At 34.1% G+C, this 17149-nt stretch overlaps 2 protein-coding genes and 1 long non-coding RNA gene across 8 annotated transcripts; 2 read left to right on the forward strand and 1 right to left on the reverse strand.

The window, feature by feature from the left end:
- Positions 1 to 4862: 4862 nt before the first annotated feature.
- LOC104699723 (putative WRKY transcription factor 46) lies at positions 4863 to 6314 on the forward strand. Its single transcript, XM_087456379.1, has 3 exons — positions 4863 to 5337; positions 5426 to 5563; positions 5690 to 6314. The coding sequence occupies exons 1-3, from the start codon at positions 5045 to 5047 to the stop codon at positions 6201 to 6203; spliced, it is 945 nt and encodes a 314-aa protein (XP_087312505.1). The 5' UTR covers positions 4863 to 5044; the 3' UTR covers positions 6204 to 6314.
- A 1216-nt stretch (positions 6315 to 7530) lies between these two features.
- Positions 7531 to 9292, forward strand: LOC104699724 (uncharacterized). 6 transcript variants are annotated; one of them, XR_753426.3, is made up of 5 exons: positions 7533 to 7861; positions 8046 to 8123; positions 8472 to 8650; positions 8798 to 8860; positions 8958 to 9292. It is a non-coding gene; the product is annotated as an uncharacterized LOC104699724 (long non-coding RNA). The 6 variants fall into 6 exon arrangements; XR_015560844.1 differs by having other exon boundaries at positions 7604 to 7861; positions 8320 to 8650; XR_015560845.1 differs by having other exon boundaries at positions 7673 to 7861; positions 8739 to 8860.
- Positions 9293 to 15744: 6452 nt separating this feature from the next.
- On the reverse strand, positions 15745 to 16676 carry LOC147940705 (uncharacterized protein At4g04775-like). Its single transcript, XM_087460323.1, has 2 exons — positions 16194 to 16676; positions 15745 to 16093 (listed from the first exon to the last, which is right to left on the reverse strand). Exons 1-2 carry the CDS (start codon positions 16365 to 16367, stop codon positions 15794 to 15796), a joined length of 474 nt encoding a protein of 157 aa, XP_087316449.1. The 5' UTR covers positions 16368 to 16676; the 3' UTR covers positions 15745 to 15793.
- Between the last annotated feature and the right edge of the window lie 473 nt (positions 16677 to 17149).

Here is a 17149-nt window from a genome sequence, read left to right on the forward strand (position 1 = left end):
GACGTATGCCAATGTTGTTCACGTGCCTCCAATGCAGCCTCAGGAACACGTTAATTACGTGATCACGGACAAAGACCGCGATGGCGTTAGCGGCCTTGACAACAAGCAATGGGAGCGTCTTATAAAGCTTCTCAATGCTGGTGGCAATGGTGGAGCAAGTTCCAGTCACGAAAAAGTTTCGGGTAAGTATTCTACTCCTTCTTGGGTATTAGACAGCGGGGCATCTCATCATTTGACGGGTAACTTTGATATACTCACAAATGTGCGACATATGGAGCCTGTGCTGGTTATTTTAGCCGATGGGAGGGAGAGAATATCTAGTCAAGAAGGAACAGTTGTTTTGGGATCCAATCTGATTTTGAAATCTGTTTTTTATGTTGAAGAATTTCAGTCTGATCTCATTTCAGTAGGCCAGCTCATGGATGAGAATAGATGTGTAGTACAGATGGCTGATCAGTTTCTTGTGATCCAGGACCGTGCTTCGAGGATGATGATTGGTGCGGGTAAACGGGATTGTGGAACATTTCGCTTTTGTAGAACGGAGGTGGGAGCGTTTGTGACGGACAAAGATACAAAGGCGTACGAGTTATGGCACAATAGGATGGGTCATCCGTCTCCGAAAGTCGTTGGTTCTCTTCCAAATGTTTATGTTGCTGTTGTTTCTGAATTATCGAATAAGGTGTGTGATGTATGCTTGCGTGCCAAGCAAACAAGATCTTCTTTTTCCATTAGTGAGAATAAAACGTTATCTGTTTTTGAGCTTCTTCACGTTGATCTTTGGGGACCATATCGCACTCCTTCTTCCTCTGGTGCTCGATATTTTCTTACTGTTGTTGATGATTTTTCAAGAAGTGTGTGGATTTATCTTCAACACGACAAAACCGAAACATCCACGAATCTGAAAAGTTTGATTTCCTTGGCTGCACGACAATTTCAAAAACAAGTTAAACGTATAAGAAGCGATAACGGAACAGAGTTTACAAGTATGAGTGGTTACTTTCGCACAGAAGGGATCATCCATGAAACTTCTTGTGTGGGCACACCACAACAAAACGGCAGAGTTGAGAGAAAGCACCGTCACATTTTAAATGTTGCTCGTGCTTTGCGTTTTCAGTCAAGCTTGCCGATCACTTTTTGGGGGGAATGTATATTGACTGCTGGTTATTTGATCAATAGCACTCCTAGTTCGGTGATTGGTGGAGTCACGCCGTATGAGAAGCTACATGGTACTCCTCCAATTTACGATCATGTGAAGGTGTTTGGTAGTCTTTGTTATGCCTAAAATCAAACACACAAAGGGGATAAATTTGCTCCAAGAAGTCGCAAGTGTGTATTCGTGGGCTATCCCTATGGCAAAAAGGCTTGGAGACTTTATGATCTTGACAAACAAGAATTTTTCTCTTCACGAGATGTGGTTTTCAGCAAAACAGAGTTCCCCTTTGCAACCTCTGTTCTCGAAAACGAAAATGAAAACGATGAGGAAGACATTGAGCTATGGGCCACATCCTTATTGGGCCCAATTGTCGAAGAACCAACCAAGCATGTTGGCCCATTACCCAATTCAAGTCCAATTGATGTTTTAGACCCGATACCTTCAACACTCGACTTATCTCCTTCGTCCTCATCTCCGGTGTCGCCATCCCCTGTTGCTCCGAGTCCGTCATCATCCTCCGCCTCCGTTGCTCTGTCTGAATCCTCGACCCCATCTCTTATCATACCCTCTTCGTCATCACCATCTCCTTCTCCTGCTAACGACGACGTTCATCAACCGGTCGCTGTTGAACTACGGCGAGGTCTCCGGTCGCGAAATCCACCACTGAAATTGCAGGACTATAAGACATACACAGCAGAGACACGACTTCTGGGTAATTCTGCTTCTTTGTATCCACTTTCGAAATATGTTGGCTCCACTCGTTTCTCTTCGACACATCGAGCATATTTGGTGGCGATCACCTCTGCTGTTGAACCAAAGACATATAAACAAGCAGCACAGAGCAAAGTCTGGAACAATGCTATGGGGTATGAAATTACTGCTCTCGAAGAAAATGAAACTTGGACACTTGAAGATTTGCCTCCTGGTAAGAAAGCGATTGGCTCGAAATGGGTTTATAAAATTAAGCACAATTCTGATGGTTCAATTGAAAGATACAAGGCGCGTTTGGTGGCTCTTGGTAATAAACAGGTCGAGGGTGTTGATTACGGCGAAACGTTTTCCCCAGTGGCACGAATGCAAACGGTTCGACTGTTTTTACAAGTTGCTGTTGGAAACAATTGGCCAGTGCATCAGATGGATGTGCACAATGCTTTCCTCCATGGTGATCTTGTTGAGGAAGTCTATATGAAGCCTCCGCCTGGTTATGTTACCAATGATGAGACAAAGGTATGTAAATTGCGCAAGTCCTTATACGGTTTGAAACAAGCTCCTAGATGCTGGTTCGACAAGTTAACAAAGGCTTTGCGTGCCTATGGTTTTGTTCAATCTCTCTCTGATTATTCGTTGTTCTCGTTTGATAAGGGTGGTATACGGATCAATATTTTGATTTATGTTGATGACATGATTGTCTCAAGTAACTCTGATGAAGCCTTACATCTCTTTAAAGGATACTTGGCTTCTTGTTTCAGAATGAAGGATCTTGGTCCTTTAAAATACTTTTTGGGTATTGAGGTTTCTCGCAGCATCAAGGGTTTTTATTTAAATCAGAGAAAGTACACTTTGGACCTTCTGGATGAAGCTGGACTTTTAGGTTGTAAACCTGTGGACTTCCCTCTCGATCAGAATCATAAGCTGGGGCTTTCCACCTCTCCTTTGCTTCCACATCCCGATCAGTATCTTCGTCTCGTTGGGAAGTTGATATACTTAGCAGCTACGCGACCAGATTTAGCATTTTGTGTTCATGTCTTATCGCGATTTATGAAAGCTCCACGACATGATCACTGGCATGCAGCTTTACGAGTTCTTCACTATTTAAAAGGTAATCCAGGACAAGGTATCCTCTTACGATCTCAGAAAAATTTTCAAATCACAGGATGGTGTGATTCTGATTGGTCAGGTTGCCCCCTTTCTCGCCGGTCTGTCAGTGGCTATCTTGTTCAAGTAGGTGCTTCTCCAATCTCTTAGAAGACAAAGAAGCAAGATACAGTTAGTATGTCATCTACAGAAGCGGAATATAGAGCAATGGCCTACATAACCAAAGAACTTCTTTGGCTGAAACGTGTTCTTCGTGATCTTGGGGTGAATCACGATCAACCGATGCGTCTCTGCTGTGATAGTAAATCCGCAATCTATATTGCTACGAATCCTGTTTTCCATGAACGGACGAAACATATTGAAAATGACTGCCACTTCATTCGAGACGAGATTAAGCGCGGTGTTCTTCTGCCAGTTCACGTTCCGAGCAACTCTCAGCTAGCCGACATTTTCACAAAACCACTTGGTCAACCGGCATTTGAAGGCTTTCGTTCCAAACTGGGCATCTTAAATCTCCATGCTCCAGTTTGAGGGGGGGATATTAGAAGAGTTAGGAGTTACATCACATCCCGTATGTTTAGCTAAGGGATTATTTACTTTCCATAAACTCTGTTGTATATTCTTAGCGATCTGTCGTATTTATGTTTGGGGATAAGCTCTCATATATATAGGTTTGTATATTCCTCTATCAATCATATACAGAAATCGATTCAATCCTTTGTTCCTTAAAATATCAGAGTGTGAATTGTGAAATAGTTTTTTACGCATTTAGCTTGCCAAAAAAAAGTTTTTTACGCATTAATCATGATTATCTTTTTTTTTTTTTATCATTGACAAAGAAAAGTCATGTGCACGTCGATGTCATTTCTTAGACATTGTACTTATTTGATTTAATCTTTTTATCTTTAAACTATGCTACAATCAATTTCTACCATAGTTAATTAAGCTCCACCCGCAATGATTAGCAGCACGTAAGCACTTGGTCACTAACAACAATTTAAATAAGAAAAATTAAGGTAGTATATCCCGTATGAAGAATATAGCATTATCCCCCATCCAACATTTATGGTATAACATTAAGGAGAATTGCGTATGACCAAGAAAAAAATTATAATTGAAGAACTAATTATTTTAACCATTCAAAGCTAATATACCCTATATAAACTATAATATATTCTATTTTAATCTTTGTCTTTAAGTCACCACCATCCCATTTACTTCCTTGTCACTATCTCCTCTTTATCATCATTACTAGGCCTAACTATCACCACTTGGGTTTCCAATGTAATTTTCTAGGGTTTAGTTTTCCTCTGACCTCCGACCACTGCCGGCCACCTCTGATCTCCGATCACCGGCGAACTCCAGCGACCTCTGACCACTGGCGAACTCCGGCAACTTCCAGCCTCCGGAAAACTCCGGCGATCTCTGACCTCCGGCATCCTCTGACTTCCTGCCACTTCCGGCAACATTTTCCGACGACGTTTTCTGATAGCATTTTCCGACGACATTTTCCGACAATATTTTCCGGCGACATTTTCCGGTGAACTCCGGCTCCGGCCACCACCTCTTGATCAACTTCGACTGCCCTCCACTACCACAAACACTAAATTGGTAATTTTACTCTATTCTAATCTTGTTTTTTTATTTTTTTAAATTATACTGCTATATTCTTCTATATTTTTTTTATTTTGGTCACTCACCTAATTCACCCTAATATTAATCAATGTTATTTAGTAAAAAGTTTCTAGATCACATGACACTATGGGTCAAAACATCATCATCACAACGTTAATTATCTCACTGTATCGCCAATAACATCTGAACACGTCACTATCAATCCATCGTGTGAACTAGAAACCCAATCTATATAGAAGACTTTTCTTCATATACTTTTAGGCAATCACAAATTTTATATTTTAGATTGGCATCTGTCTTACCCTTTTGTCAATTTCTTTCCAACTTCTTTTTCTTTTCCACACACCTAGTTGCCTAAGCTTTTAGGATTAAATAAATAAATAAACAAACAAACACAATAAGATCAGAGACACACATTATATATGTTGTATATATATATATATGACAAAGCTCATATCTCATCAAATTCACCAAAGCTTCTCTAACATGAAAATGAAGGAAGAGACGTTGATGGAAGAAAAACGTGTGATTAAAGAGCTGGAGCAAGGAAAAGAGTTAGTGAGTCGGTTGATGAACAATTTGAAAAACCCTTCTTCTAAAGAATCAAACATGTTTTTGATCTCTGGAATCCTCCGTTCGTACGAAAACTCAATAGTTATGATGAGTCTTGATCAGAAAACTCTTAAGAGAAGCCCCGAGACCAAGAGGATGGATCCGAGTAACAACAAGAAGAGGTAAAACTAATGAGAGATTATTAATTTGTGTTTTAGGACATTTGTCTTCTGATTGTCTTTTCTTGTTTATTTATTACTTGATCTGCAGAAGAACCTCGGAGAAGAAGACGTCCGAGAAAGTTAAGATTTGTGTTGGAAGAGAACAAGAAGGAACTTCTCAATTTGATGATGGTTTTTGCTGGAGAAAATATGGTCAGAAAGATATTCACGGATCCAAGAACCCTAGGTATATCATTATATCATTACAGTCATATCTTTCTAAGCATTACAATTTATTTTTTAATAATGTTTGATTTTGTGTGGACATTGCCAAATTTTGAAAATTAATTACTTTGTTTTGTTTATAATACAGAGGATATTATAGATGTACAGATCGATTCACACGAGGGTGTTTAGCAGTGAAGCAAGTACAAAAATCAGATGCAGATCCTTCGTGTTACGAAGTCAAGTACTTAGAGAGTCACACATGTAACGGCAATTTACTACTATCAACCACCAAACACTCTGTCTCTTTGTCCAAAGAAGAAGAACGAAACAGAGTACCTAAGCTACATCATGTTAGAGAGCAATCCGAAGATACAATCAAACATATGAAATCTGAAGAATTGATGTTAAGTCTCGATGACTTGGAAAACAAGAATGAGATTTTCAGAACGTTTTCATTTTCAAATCCCGAGACTGAGAATACTACTGGCTGGAAAATTCTTATGGAGAATTTTACTCCTACAACAACAACAGAATATGGAATCACCAACGAGTTGATATATGCGTCCTCTGCTTCTGTTGCAAATTCACCGACCGATGATTCGTGTTTCTCTTCTTTGAAAAATATTCTCGATTTAAGTTATGATTGGTCTTTGATGTAATCTAAGTAGCTCTGATTTTGTAATAGTAGATTTCTTTGCTTCTTCCTCAAACCATAGGATCGTAAAGCTATTTAGTCACAACTGAATAGATAAATAATCTTTTTTTTAAAACGGTATCTAGTAGATGAATCAAGTTTTCTAATTTAGTTATAATCGAAAATTTTAAAAAACCATTACTATCATGGTTTATTATTGAGTCTTTATTATTCAACACAAGCTTTTGAGAATATTATATATATGGTGTGTACACTAGTTACCATTATGTAAAAACAAATACTATATAGAATTACATTGAACAAGTTATGAAGAAATATGTTCATAACTGATGGGCTCTACGTACGTTGCCTCATGGTAGAACTGAGGTTGACTAGATCCATCAGAATTCATAACACATGGATCAAGAGATATAAGTAGTTCACTGAAAGATATATAATAGGCTTGGTCTTTCAAAACTAGAACAAGAGATTAACAACACAAATTTCCTCTGGTGCTTTACATGCAAAGGCGTAGAGTAAAATCTAAACCAAAGTGATCTAACATAACCATTTGACCTTTTTAACTTGATCATAGACACGTACAGTAAAACCTTTATAAATTAATAAAGTCGGGACCATGAAATTTTATTAATTTATATATTTTATTAATTTATGAAGAAATTTTCTAATTTTCATAATTTTGAAAATTTTCTATTACAACACAAAATACTTTTGTTATCATTATATTTTTAAAGAATTATCTTAATTTATAATATTGGTTATCGTAATAGGATGAATTTCAATTGTTACTAAATTATCTAGGTAAAAATGATAAATGTTAGAAATTTAGATTTAAGAAGAAATTGCTACTACTATCCTTTATGGTAATGATTTGAAGTTCAAGAAGATATTGCGGTACTTTTAGAACCATTTACTAAATAAGCAATTATCGCATCTAGACTCTCCACAATTTTTGGATACGATTGAGAAGACAATGAAAAAGATTAGAAATGAGTTCTAACAAGAATGCAAATTCAAGAATAGCCAAACAACAATAGAATCATATTTCACTAGATTTTCCTAGATATATATGTCTATATATATATATATATATATTTAGTTTATTTGATTATTAATTTATGATATTGATAGAACTATATTTTTACATAGAATTTCTAAAAAAAATATTATCTTATTATTTTATCGAAATGTGTCATTTTTTATATCGTTCCAACTTGGGATCGGAAAATTTTATTAATTTATAATAAGTATTAATTTAAAGAGTATTAATTTATAGAAGTTAGTAGGCTCTATGAGACTATAATTAGATCCCAATCGCTTTTTAAGCCCAAATATCGAAGAGTGAGACCTTCCCAACGGAAGTTTTAAGAGGAGTTTTAAGGGAAAGAGGGAAAAAAATAAATCAGAAAAGAAAGAAAGCAAGAAGAGCTCCCCGTATACTCTATTTTGGATAAAAGAGTTTTATTGAGAGCAATTATTATTTTTTATAGCCCGATTGTGTTCTTTCTCTTCCTCTTCCCCTCTCTCTCTCTCTCGCTCTCTGTCGAACAAGCAGAATCTCTCAAATATTTTTTTGGCCCGATTGAGATTGAATTCAGAGTCGAATCAATCGGAGGAGATTGAATCGATTGGAATCAGAGGAGATTGAACCTATTTCTCATGGTAAGTTTCTCATTCTGATAGTAAGAATTCGAGACAGTTTTATTCTGCTTGTTCGATTAAGCTTCTAGCTTCTACTATTGCTCTTGTTCGATCTAGCTTCTAGTATGTTTTCAATTTGGGCATGATTGATAAGTTTGTTTTCAATTTAGGCATGATTGTGATCAACTCTGTGTTTTATTTTGAGGTTAAATGGACTAAACTATGGATACACAAGACCGTAAACAGTTCTGAGTTTCATCTCTCAGTATTTCGTCCGTAATAGGTTCATCTTCCTTACCTACTAGAAGAAAGAATAATATTGCAACATCTCCTTCTCTTAGACATTTTAGAAATTGAGGTTTCTGAGCTGCTGAATCTGAACACATTCACAGCATTTGAGTTTTACTTGTGTTGCATTTGAGTTTCTTTTACCAAAATGCTACCATTGTTTGTTAAAAAAGTTCATCTCATTTTCTCAGAAACCCAATTGCTCCCATAATCAACATCTTTCCCCGGAATGAGCTGAATGAAGACTGATTTACATATATATACTCCAGTTTCAGATTTCTGTTAACACAATGTAATTTGGTGGAAAGTGAATAACTTTGGTTTTGCTGGTTGTATCATGTAGATGGAGAATATGGTACACTTTCTCGCTGAATTGGGGATGATGCATTACGACACCTTGATGTTCTGTCCCTCCATGCTTGCTGCTTCAGCTGTTTACACAGCAAGATGCTCACTGAACAAGTCCCCAGCTTGAAATGATACATTGCACTTCCACACCGGCTACATAGAATTTGAGATTATGTAAGAAGAGAAAAGACTTCAAAATATCATCATCTGTTTTGTTTTGTCTCTTAACTGCAGAAACTTATGTTTGTTCTTTGTTATATAGGGACATCTGTTTTGTTTTGTCTCTTAACTGTTATGTTTGTTCTTTGTTCTACATTGTAGTCTCTCTTGAGCGCTACTTCTGATTTGAAGAAGCCTGCTTCTTCTTATCGGGTTTAGACAAAGGTAGTAGTGTTAGCGAACTCCTTTTTGTTTAATTAGAATGCACAGTATGATGTTAAAAAAAAGAAGTGCATTGAGAATATTGGGTTGATGAAAACAGGTTAACGCAGACGGGAGCAAATGTTTGGGACTGCGGAAGATGTGTCAGAAGAAGGATTAAGCTTGATGGTTAGCTGGAAACTGGTGATGCTGATGAATGGAGATGTTCTGCAGCTAGAGTATATGCCTTGTGGTCAGTACAAACAAGCCAGAGTTTACATGTAATCTATGATCCTTGACTATGTTTCAAGAGTTCTTGGTTTTAAAAAATTTGGCACAAATCTATATTACAATTAATCATTTTCTCCATTTATGAATTCTATTTTTATTGTAATATGTTTTATGTTTTGTATGTTTGAAAATTAATTAAATGCAATATTTTCTATTTTTATAAAATCTTAAATGTTTACACATTTATACCACTTCTATTCTATTTAAAATTTTTAAATTTTAAAAAATAATATTTTAAAAAATAAGAGACCCAAAATTAGAACCTACCATTGGAGGAGAAAATTTTAACTAAGAGATCATGGGTTTTTATATTCAAAAAATTACACAATAAAAAAATCAAATAGTATTTAACAACCATCTTATAAGAGACTACTGATAATCTTGCCTTGAGTGACTTGCTGAGCGAGGCTATCGCTACCTATTTATGGAGAAGATTGTAAATATCAATTATTACCAATTCCTTTTTCTTTTGGGGGAACGCATGATTCGCATTTGCTTTTTTTCTTTTCCCCTTGTTCTACTATATTGAATAATGTTGCTGGATCAGTTGGTTTAAGTATGGTTGAATACCGGAGTTAAATTTTTTAAATAGAATTACATAAAAGAAAGTTGTTTTGGTTAACAATGCCAGCTCGCTGAACACGTGTCACCTGAGTCAGCATTTGACTAATATTTATTAATGTTGACAAATTTAAATTTTATTTGAGTACAAATATAAATTGGCACCGAGAATTTGTACAATATTAAGTATTAACACTTTTAATACTGAACAGGTAGAAAATAGCTTTTTTCCCGAGAGAGAACCATTACAAATACCAAAAAAGAGGAGAAATGTGGGAAATTTTTATTTTAAAAAACTTCTATAATAGCTATTTTATAGGGGCTTTCAAAAGAAAATAAAAAGCAACAGTTATAAGGTTTGTATATTGTTTTATTTTATATGTGTGTCTATGTCACGTAAAGAGAAAATCTCATAAAATCACGGCAATGAAAATTTGTGATCCTTCCCATGTTTGCAAGTCTCTCCCTCTTTTCTTTCAATTTTTGGTAGCTCCAAAGGCATCATAACCCGGGGCGTCGTAATGGTTTGAGGAGAGAAAGGCGATCAAGGGGACGAATCTCTTAACTCGATTTTATTTCAACTGGAAAAGAAAAAAAGGCTTGTTGTTATTATTAATGGGTCAGGCCTAGTATATCTATATTACAAATAGTTATTTTTTAATTTGCGTGCAATTTACGTAAAACATCCTATATTTTGAAACGGAGGGAGTATGTGCGTCTGTATCACGAGCAAACGTACAAGATATATCATATGTATTGGGAATCCAAAACCATAAAACAACCTCTACTTTGTTTTCATTAAACCCATTTTGTCCTTCACGTCTGTGTTATAGCTGCTTTAGGTTATGATAACCACAAAGAGCTTGACACTTAACTCTCTATTGTTTCATTTCAGAGCGGGTGAGAGAATAAGTCGATCCATATATATGACAGTACTACCTTCTGATCGCGTAGAGAGGAAATACATTGGAAAGGCACTTGTGCCACAGACAGGGTCGTGCCTATAGTGTAACAAAAAAGGCATCAGCCTCATTTATGTTCAAAAATATTGGTCTAATGGTTCAAAAATATTTTCGTTTATGTTTTCCACTTGAGTTCAAAACCAAATTCTTATGTCAAAACAAACCTTTTCTTTCTTTATATTTATTTATTTGAGCTTTAAAAATCCTAACTATTTTTGTTGTCTTGAATGTGTTTCTACGAAGTCTTCCTGTATTTGTATATTATAATTTATTTTTCATGTTGATAATGGTGTAAAATTTGATGCTTAACTTGCTAGATTTTGTTTTTGTTTATAACATATATAAAGACCAATTCTTCTTTAGTTTTCCTGTTATATGAACATTGGTTAAATTATATTTTCTGAATTTTTAAATAAAATTCAGAAAATGCTTCTATATGAAAAATAAAAAAAAAAATACAAAATTTAAGATCTTTTAGACATATAATTATTGTTTTAGACCTCTTTATTATATATATATAATTATGTGTTAATTATAATTAAAAAAATTACATTTTAAAACTTACCTTAAGCCCCTAGAAAGGCTGGCACGGCACTGGCCACAGAGGTTTACACTATCTTTTAATTCTTTGCATCCAAACCAAAAAATGGACTACAACTTTTATAGGGATTTTCAAAAGAAGCCAAAAAAAGTTATGAAGGTTGCATATTGATATTGTTCCATATGTGTGTATATGAGTGGCACGAGCAACTTATGAAATCTAATAAAATAAATAACCAAATACAATGTCCACTTTGTTTCATTAAACCTGTTTTGTACATAGCTTAGTTGAATGCATAATAATTTTTATTATATTTCTGAAATTTTGTTAAAATAAAATATTGTTTTTTAATTTTTTATTAACAATAATATCAAAGAATGATTTTTTTTTTTCTCTACTAAAATTTAAATCTCAAATTTTTTTTATAGAAATGATGTGTAAGTTAAACCTTACATTTGTGTCAACATTTTTGGTCTGGTTATTTATTATACCGAAATTAACAAATACTAAAAAAGAATTATTACAAATTGATATATATATATATATATATATAATAATAATATAGAAATTTTAAAATTTTTCTAATATGAGTGAATCTATGTTTATCATGTTTTATAGTGGTTAATAACTGATTTAAAGAGTTTTTCTTAATGTCATTGTAAAATTTAGTTACTACATATAAAATTATTGTGTATAAAATATTTCTCATTTCAAAGTTTAAAGCAATATATATATATATATATATATATATATGACTATAAGTTTAGCTAACCAAAATAATTAAAAGATATTAAAATTAACCAAAAACATTTTCTCTTTAAAGATAAATAAGTTAGTAGGATGAATGAATTAATGTAAAATTATTGGATAGGAGTTACATTTGAGTTAAATGTAGAGTTAAGTGGAGTTACATGCCTTTAAAAGTGAGTTAATTATACATAAATATTTTAATTTGTTATAACTTAAAATAAAAGGAATACCAAGTGGCCCAATCAAAATTCACAAAATTTGGTTGTTTGTTGATATAAACTCAACACTCACACATATATTTCAAAATGAAAATATTACTTTTGAAGTGACAAACTAAATTAGTTTTCTTATAAAATTATATGAACTTCAATCTCAAGAATTTTTAAAATCCCAAGGATAACTTATATCTTTTTGGTTTTCTTTGTTTTTGTTTTTCACTCATCAATTTAATTTATAGTGCTAGATTTCATACTAATGGTTTCATCTTTAGAGAATTTGGTTAAATGGTATTTTTAAAATTATATTATTTTTTTTATATATTTAACTGAATATGATTTCTTTTTAGGATCATTTTACATTTTGATTAAAACACAAAGACCAATTTTTTAATTATGTTCTTTTTGTTTTCAAAAACCTCAAATCATAAATAAAATAAATATTATATTGATCTTTGCATATTTATCTATTGGATCACAAAACAAAATAGACTATATAAATAGAGTTGATACACTTTACAAAACAAAATAGACTTTATAAATGGATAATTATATTGATCTTTTAATATTATATTGATCTTTATAAATTATTAAAAATGATACATGAATATGTGAGATAACCGGAGACATAATAGATAATTAGATATGGATCATTTCAACTTCATGATCTTATTGTGTGGTGAATATTGTAAGAAAGTATGAAAAATAATGACTTATAAGATGTTAATATAAAATAGACAATGAAGATAAACCTTTTAAAACATGGGAGATTTTCAAAAATACCATTTTTCCTATATCACTTTTTAAAAATACCCTTTTATGTTGGTCATTTTCAAAAATACCTCTTTTCTATGAATAAAATCACTAAATTCTAAATCCTAAACTCCAAATACTAAACCATAACCCCTTAAAACTATATCCTAAATGCAAAATGAGAACCCAAACCTAAAAAAAATTCTAAAATCAATTTAACATATTGAAATTATGTAAAAGAGGGTAAAAATAACAATGTTCAAAAAATGGTATTTTTGAAAAGGGTATCCCAAAAAGGGTATTTTTAACAAATTCTCTTAAAACATTAAAAAAACGATATAAGATATACATATCATACAAACTCTAAAACTAAGCTTTTACAATGATATTTGATTTGATTTTTTTTTTAACCTATACAACAACAATAACAAAAAAACACAGAAAAAAAACAAAACAAAAAAAAGAGATTTGAGATATAGTGGAAGAAGATGAGAGAATGAAAGAATGTGAGACTAAGAGAATAAGATAATGAGTATTTATAGGAAGAGAAGTGATGAAAAATTACATGTAGGAAAATGAGAGTTACAATTATAATTTATTGTTTTGTTTTAATACAATTAATTAATACAACTTAATGGAGAAATAAAGTTAATGCATAATTTATAGGGGAATTTATATGATTTCAGTTTTATATTCTGTGAGTTAAATGTGAAAATTAATTGTTTTTAAATTTGTGTTTTAATATAAATATTTTTTTGTTTCTAATTTATTGTTTTGTTCTAATACAATTGATTAATACAACTTAGAGGAGAAATAAAGTTAATGCATAATTTATAGGGGGATTTTATATGATTTCAGTTTTATAATATGTGAGTTAAATGTGAAAATTAATTGTTTTTAATTTGTATTTTAATATAATTTTTTTTTGTTAAATTGCATTGCCAAATGGACCAATAAGGAGAGAGTGATTTCCTTCTTCTTCTTTCTTTTAATCGTTTATCACGGAAGCCACCACTATAAAAATGAAATCAAGGGAAAACGTCCTGGTTCCCCATGAGAACTATGATATCGTACCAGATGGAGCCCGATCTTTACCCCCGTCCCAGATGGCTCTCATGAAATTCTTCTCAATCTATATACCCATATATCTGTAATTTACGTTTTGTATCTCCATGAGAATAGAAGATATCATCTATTTCACCATTGCTATAGGTTTAATTGGTTTACTATTTGATTAACCGAGTGACGAAGTTTACAAACCAAAATAAACCTGATTTCGACCCGATTAAAACCTGATTTTGACCCGATTAGAAACATAACCCTCAACCGAGAAATCCCTAAAATCACATTTTAACCTCTTTTTTGTTTTCTCTCGCGACGAACCCTAGAAAATCAAATTTCACCATCGATTTCTCAAATTGAATCGATGGATTTAATAATCCGATCTGGTTTTGGGCAACAAGATGGTATTGGGCAAAGAGATGGTGTTGGAGAACGAGAGTACGATGAAGAAGGAGAGGATCGAGATGAATTTCACGTCGATATGCTTGCTCAGGAATTTACCGATGCTGAAGAGTCGATTCGTCATGATACGTACCCAGAAAGTGACGACGAGGAAGAAGGTCGTGGTCGTGGTGCGGGTCGTGGTCGTGGTGCGGGTCCAGAGAGGGTGTTTACGGATATCGGACGTGGTGATGGAACTTTGTGGAAAGACCAATCCTTCTACAATGGGGTCGCATTCAAGGAGAGTGTCTTGGACTATGCACTACATACTGGTTACAATTTGAAGCAATACAGGTATGACAAAGATAAACTCGGGTTTAGATGTGTTGGGGATAAGGGCAATTGTGAGTGGAAAGTGTTTGCTGCACTTCTTCCAAACGCATCTTTGTGGAAGATTACGAAATACATTGATAAGCATTGTTGTACCCCCAATGGCGAGTGTGAGATGTTTAAGGTCCCAGTCATAGCTAGAATTTTTCTCGATAAGATTAGAGAGGAACCGGATCATTACAAGCCTTTGAGGATTGAACAGATTATCATGGAAAGGTGGAAGATATCCGCTACTAGGCCACAATGTCAAGCTGCTCGGAGAAAGGCTTTGGGATGGATAGAGTATGAGTATGAACAACAGTTTGCACGACTGCGAGATTACCAAGCTGAGATCTTGGAAGCAAATCCAGGGTCTGTTGTGGAGATTGATACAATTAAGAATGATGCTGGTCAAGACGTCTTCAATCGGTTTTATGTTTGTTTCGATGCCCTTAGAAGAACTTGGAAACAGACTTGCCGGCCAATAATAGGAGTTGATGGCGCCTTCTTAAAGGCAAAGATCAAGGGACAGTTGCTTGCTGCATTAGGCAGAGATGCAGACAATGGCATCTATCCAATAGCCTGGTGTGTTGTTCAAGTTGAGAACTTTGTGGTGGAGGAGAAGTTGTTCAAGGTGGTGGACTTTCTCAAGATGGTGGTGGACTTTCTCAATCTGGTGGAGGAGAAGTTGTTCAGGGTGGTGGAGGACTATCTCAAGGTGGTGGAGGACTTTCACAAGCCTGAATATTGAAGATTATGGTAGTAGGGGTCTGTTTTTTGGTTTAAGAGACTAGTTGGATCTGTATTTTGGTCGAATAGACTAGTAGGGTTATGTTTTTGGTCTGTGATCATGTTGAGAACATGATTTCAAAACGTTATCATTCTGCTTGTTTTCAGAACATGTGTTCATCATGTTCTGCCTTTTATGAAATGTGGAATGTCTTATCTTATTAAATGCAATAGCAACACCAACAGGAGTTCACACTCAACACCAAAACAAACAAGAGCATAAAGCAGAGCATACAACCGAACAACAATAGATTACAACCGAACAATAGTTTACAATAGCTCATCATACAAGCTTAAACAGAGCAAACAAGATCATAAAACCGAAAACACATACAATTATACTCTTATTCATCCTACATTGCAATTCAGCTTTTGCTTCCAACAAAACTTCTTCAACCCTCTCACAAAGCTCTTTTTCGAACTCCATTTGCATCTTCTCAAATTTCAGCTTCTGTTCTTGCAATGTCTCTATTGTACGCTCTTTCATCTCTTCTTTTACTCTCTCAAATTGAACACCCAATGTTGCTACCTCGTCCAACAATGCCTCATCGACCCACTTAAAGATGTGGTTATCGTTCACAAGCTAACATTATATCATAGAATACAATGAAAATTGATGAGAAGGATTAGGCTCGGATTTGGATTAGGTCGATGTCTACATCAAACAAAGCATAACATAGTACCTTCTTTGCTGCTGCTTCTCGACATCGAAAGTATCTCCGAGAAGGATTAGGCTCGGATTTGGAATTCTTTGCCACGATGTGTTCCCCACACCAGCATCTCTTAGGCACGCCAACGACGAATCCTCTTTGTCGAACATTTGATGAACCACTCGAACCTCCAGAAACGGTACTCATGGTTGCAAAGATCGATTTAAGAATTTTATGCTTTTAGGGTTTGAGGATTTGGGGATTTTAATGGAGTTATAGATGTGTTATAGATGTATCGTCTCGGGTCGGATTATTAACATCAGTCAGGTTTTATTTTTGGTTTTCTATTTGGTATGAACGGTTTCGTATCGGTTCACTCTTTAAACCGATAACATCCCGATATATGGGTATATAGATTGAGAAGAATTTCATGAGAGCCATCTGGGACGGGGGTAAAGATCGGGCTCCATCTGGTACGATATCATAGTTCTCATGGGGAACCAGGACGTTTTCCCTGAAATCAACGTTGTATACTTTGTATATATGGTCATCGAATGAACAATGCAAATCTACTGGCTAAACTATAACTAATAAATGTCTCACGTTAATAAAAATATACTGGGATGATTGTATAAAATGCAATTTTTACCTAACCATTTTTTAAATTTGTCATTTTCCCTAAAATCTTTCATATTTGTCATTTTTTACTATTTTTCCACTTAAAAAACTAAAAATTTGGGGAATGTTTTTTCATGTAATACATACTTAATGACAAAAACTATACCCTAAAAGAAAATGGAACCCAATTAACCCAAATATAATGTGTAAAATTGTGTTTTTAAATTAAAAAAATGGCAAATTTAAAATAGTATTAAAGAAATGGCAAAATCTATAAATACCACTCAAATAAATCCTTATCTCATAATTAACTCAAAATATACTCCATATTTTCTAAACCTTGATGAGATTTAGTTACTTTAATGACTTTG

The sequence above is a fragment of the Camelina sativa genome, chromosome 7 (assembly GCF_030686135.1).
Source record: "Camelina sativa cultivar CO46 ecotype springtype chromosome 7, ASM3068613v1".
Taxonomy (NCBI): Eukaryota; Viridiplantae; Streptophyta; class Magnoliopsida; order Brassicales; family Brassicaceae; genus Camelina; species Camelina sativa.

Bases quoted from the DNA above. Each gene is read 5' to 3' on its own strand.
- LOC104699723 (XM_087456379.1), top strand. From the start codon at position 5,045: ATGACAAAGCTCATATCTCATCAAATTCACCAAAGCTTCTCTAACATG. The intron at 5,338-5,425 runs GTAAAACTAATG...CTTGATCTGCAG, and splicing joins CCGAGTAACAACAAGAAGAG to AAGAACCTCGGAGAAGAAGA. The intron at 5,564-5,689 runs GTATATCATTAT...TTTATAATACAG, and splicing joins CACGGATCCAAGAACCCTAG to AGGATATTATAGATGTACAG.
- LOC147940705 (XM_087460323.1), bottom strand. From the start codon at position 16,367: ATGAGTACCGTTTCTGGAGGTTCGAGTGGTTCATCAAATGTTCGACAA. The intron at 16,094-16,193 runs GTACTATGTTAT...ATATAATGTTAG, and splicing joins GAGAAGCAGCAGCAAAGAAG to CTTGTGAACGATAACCACAT.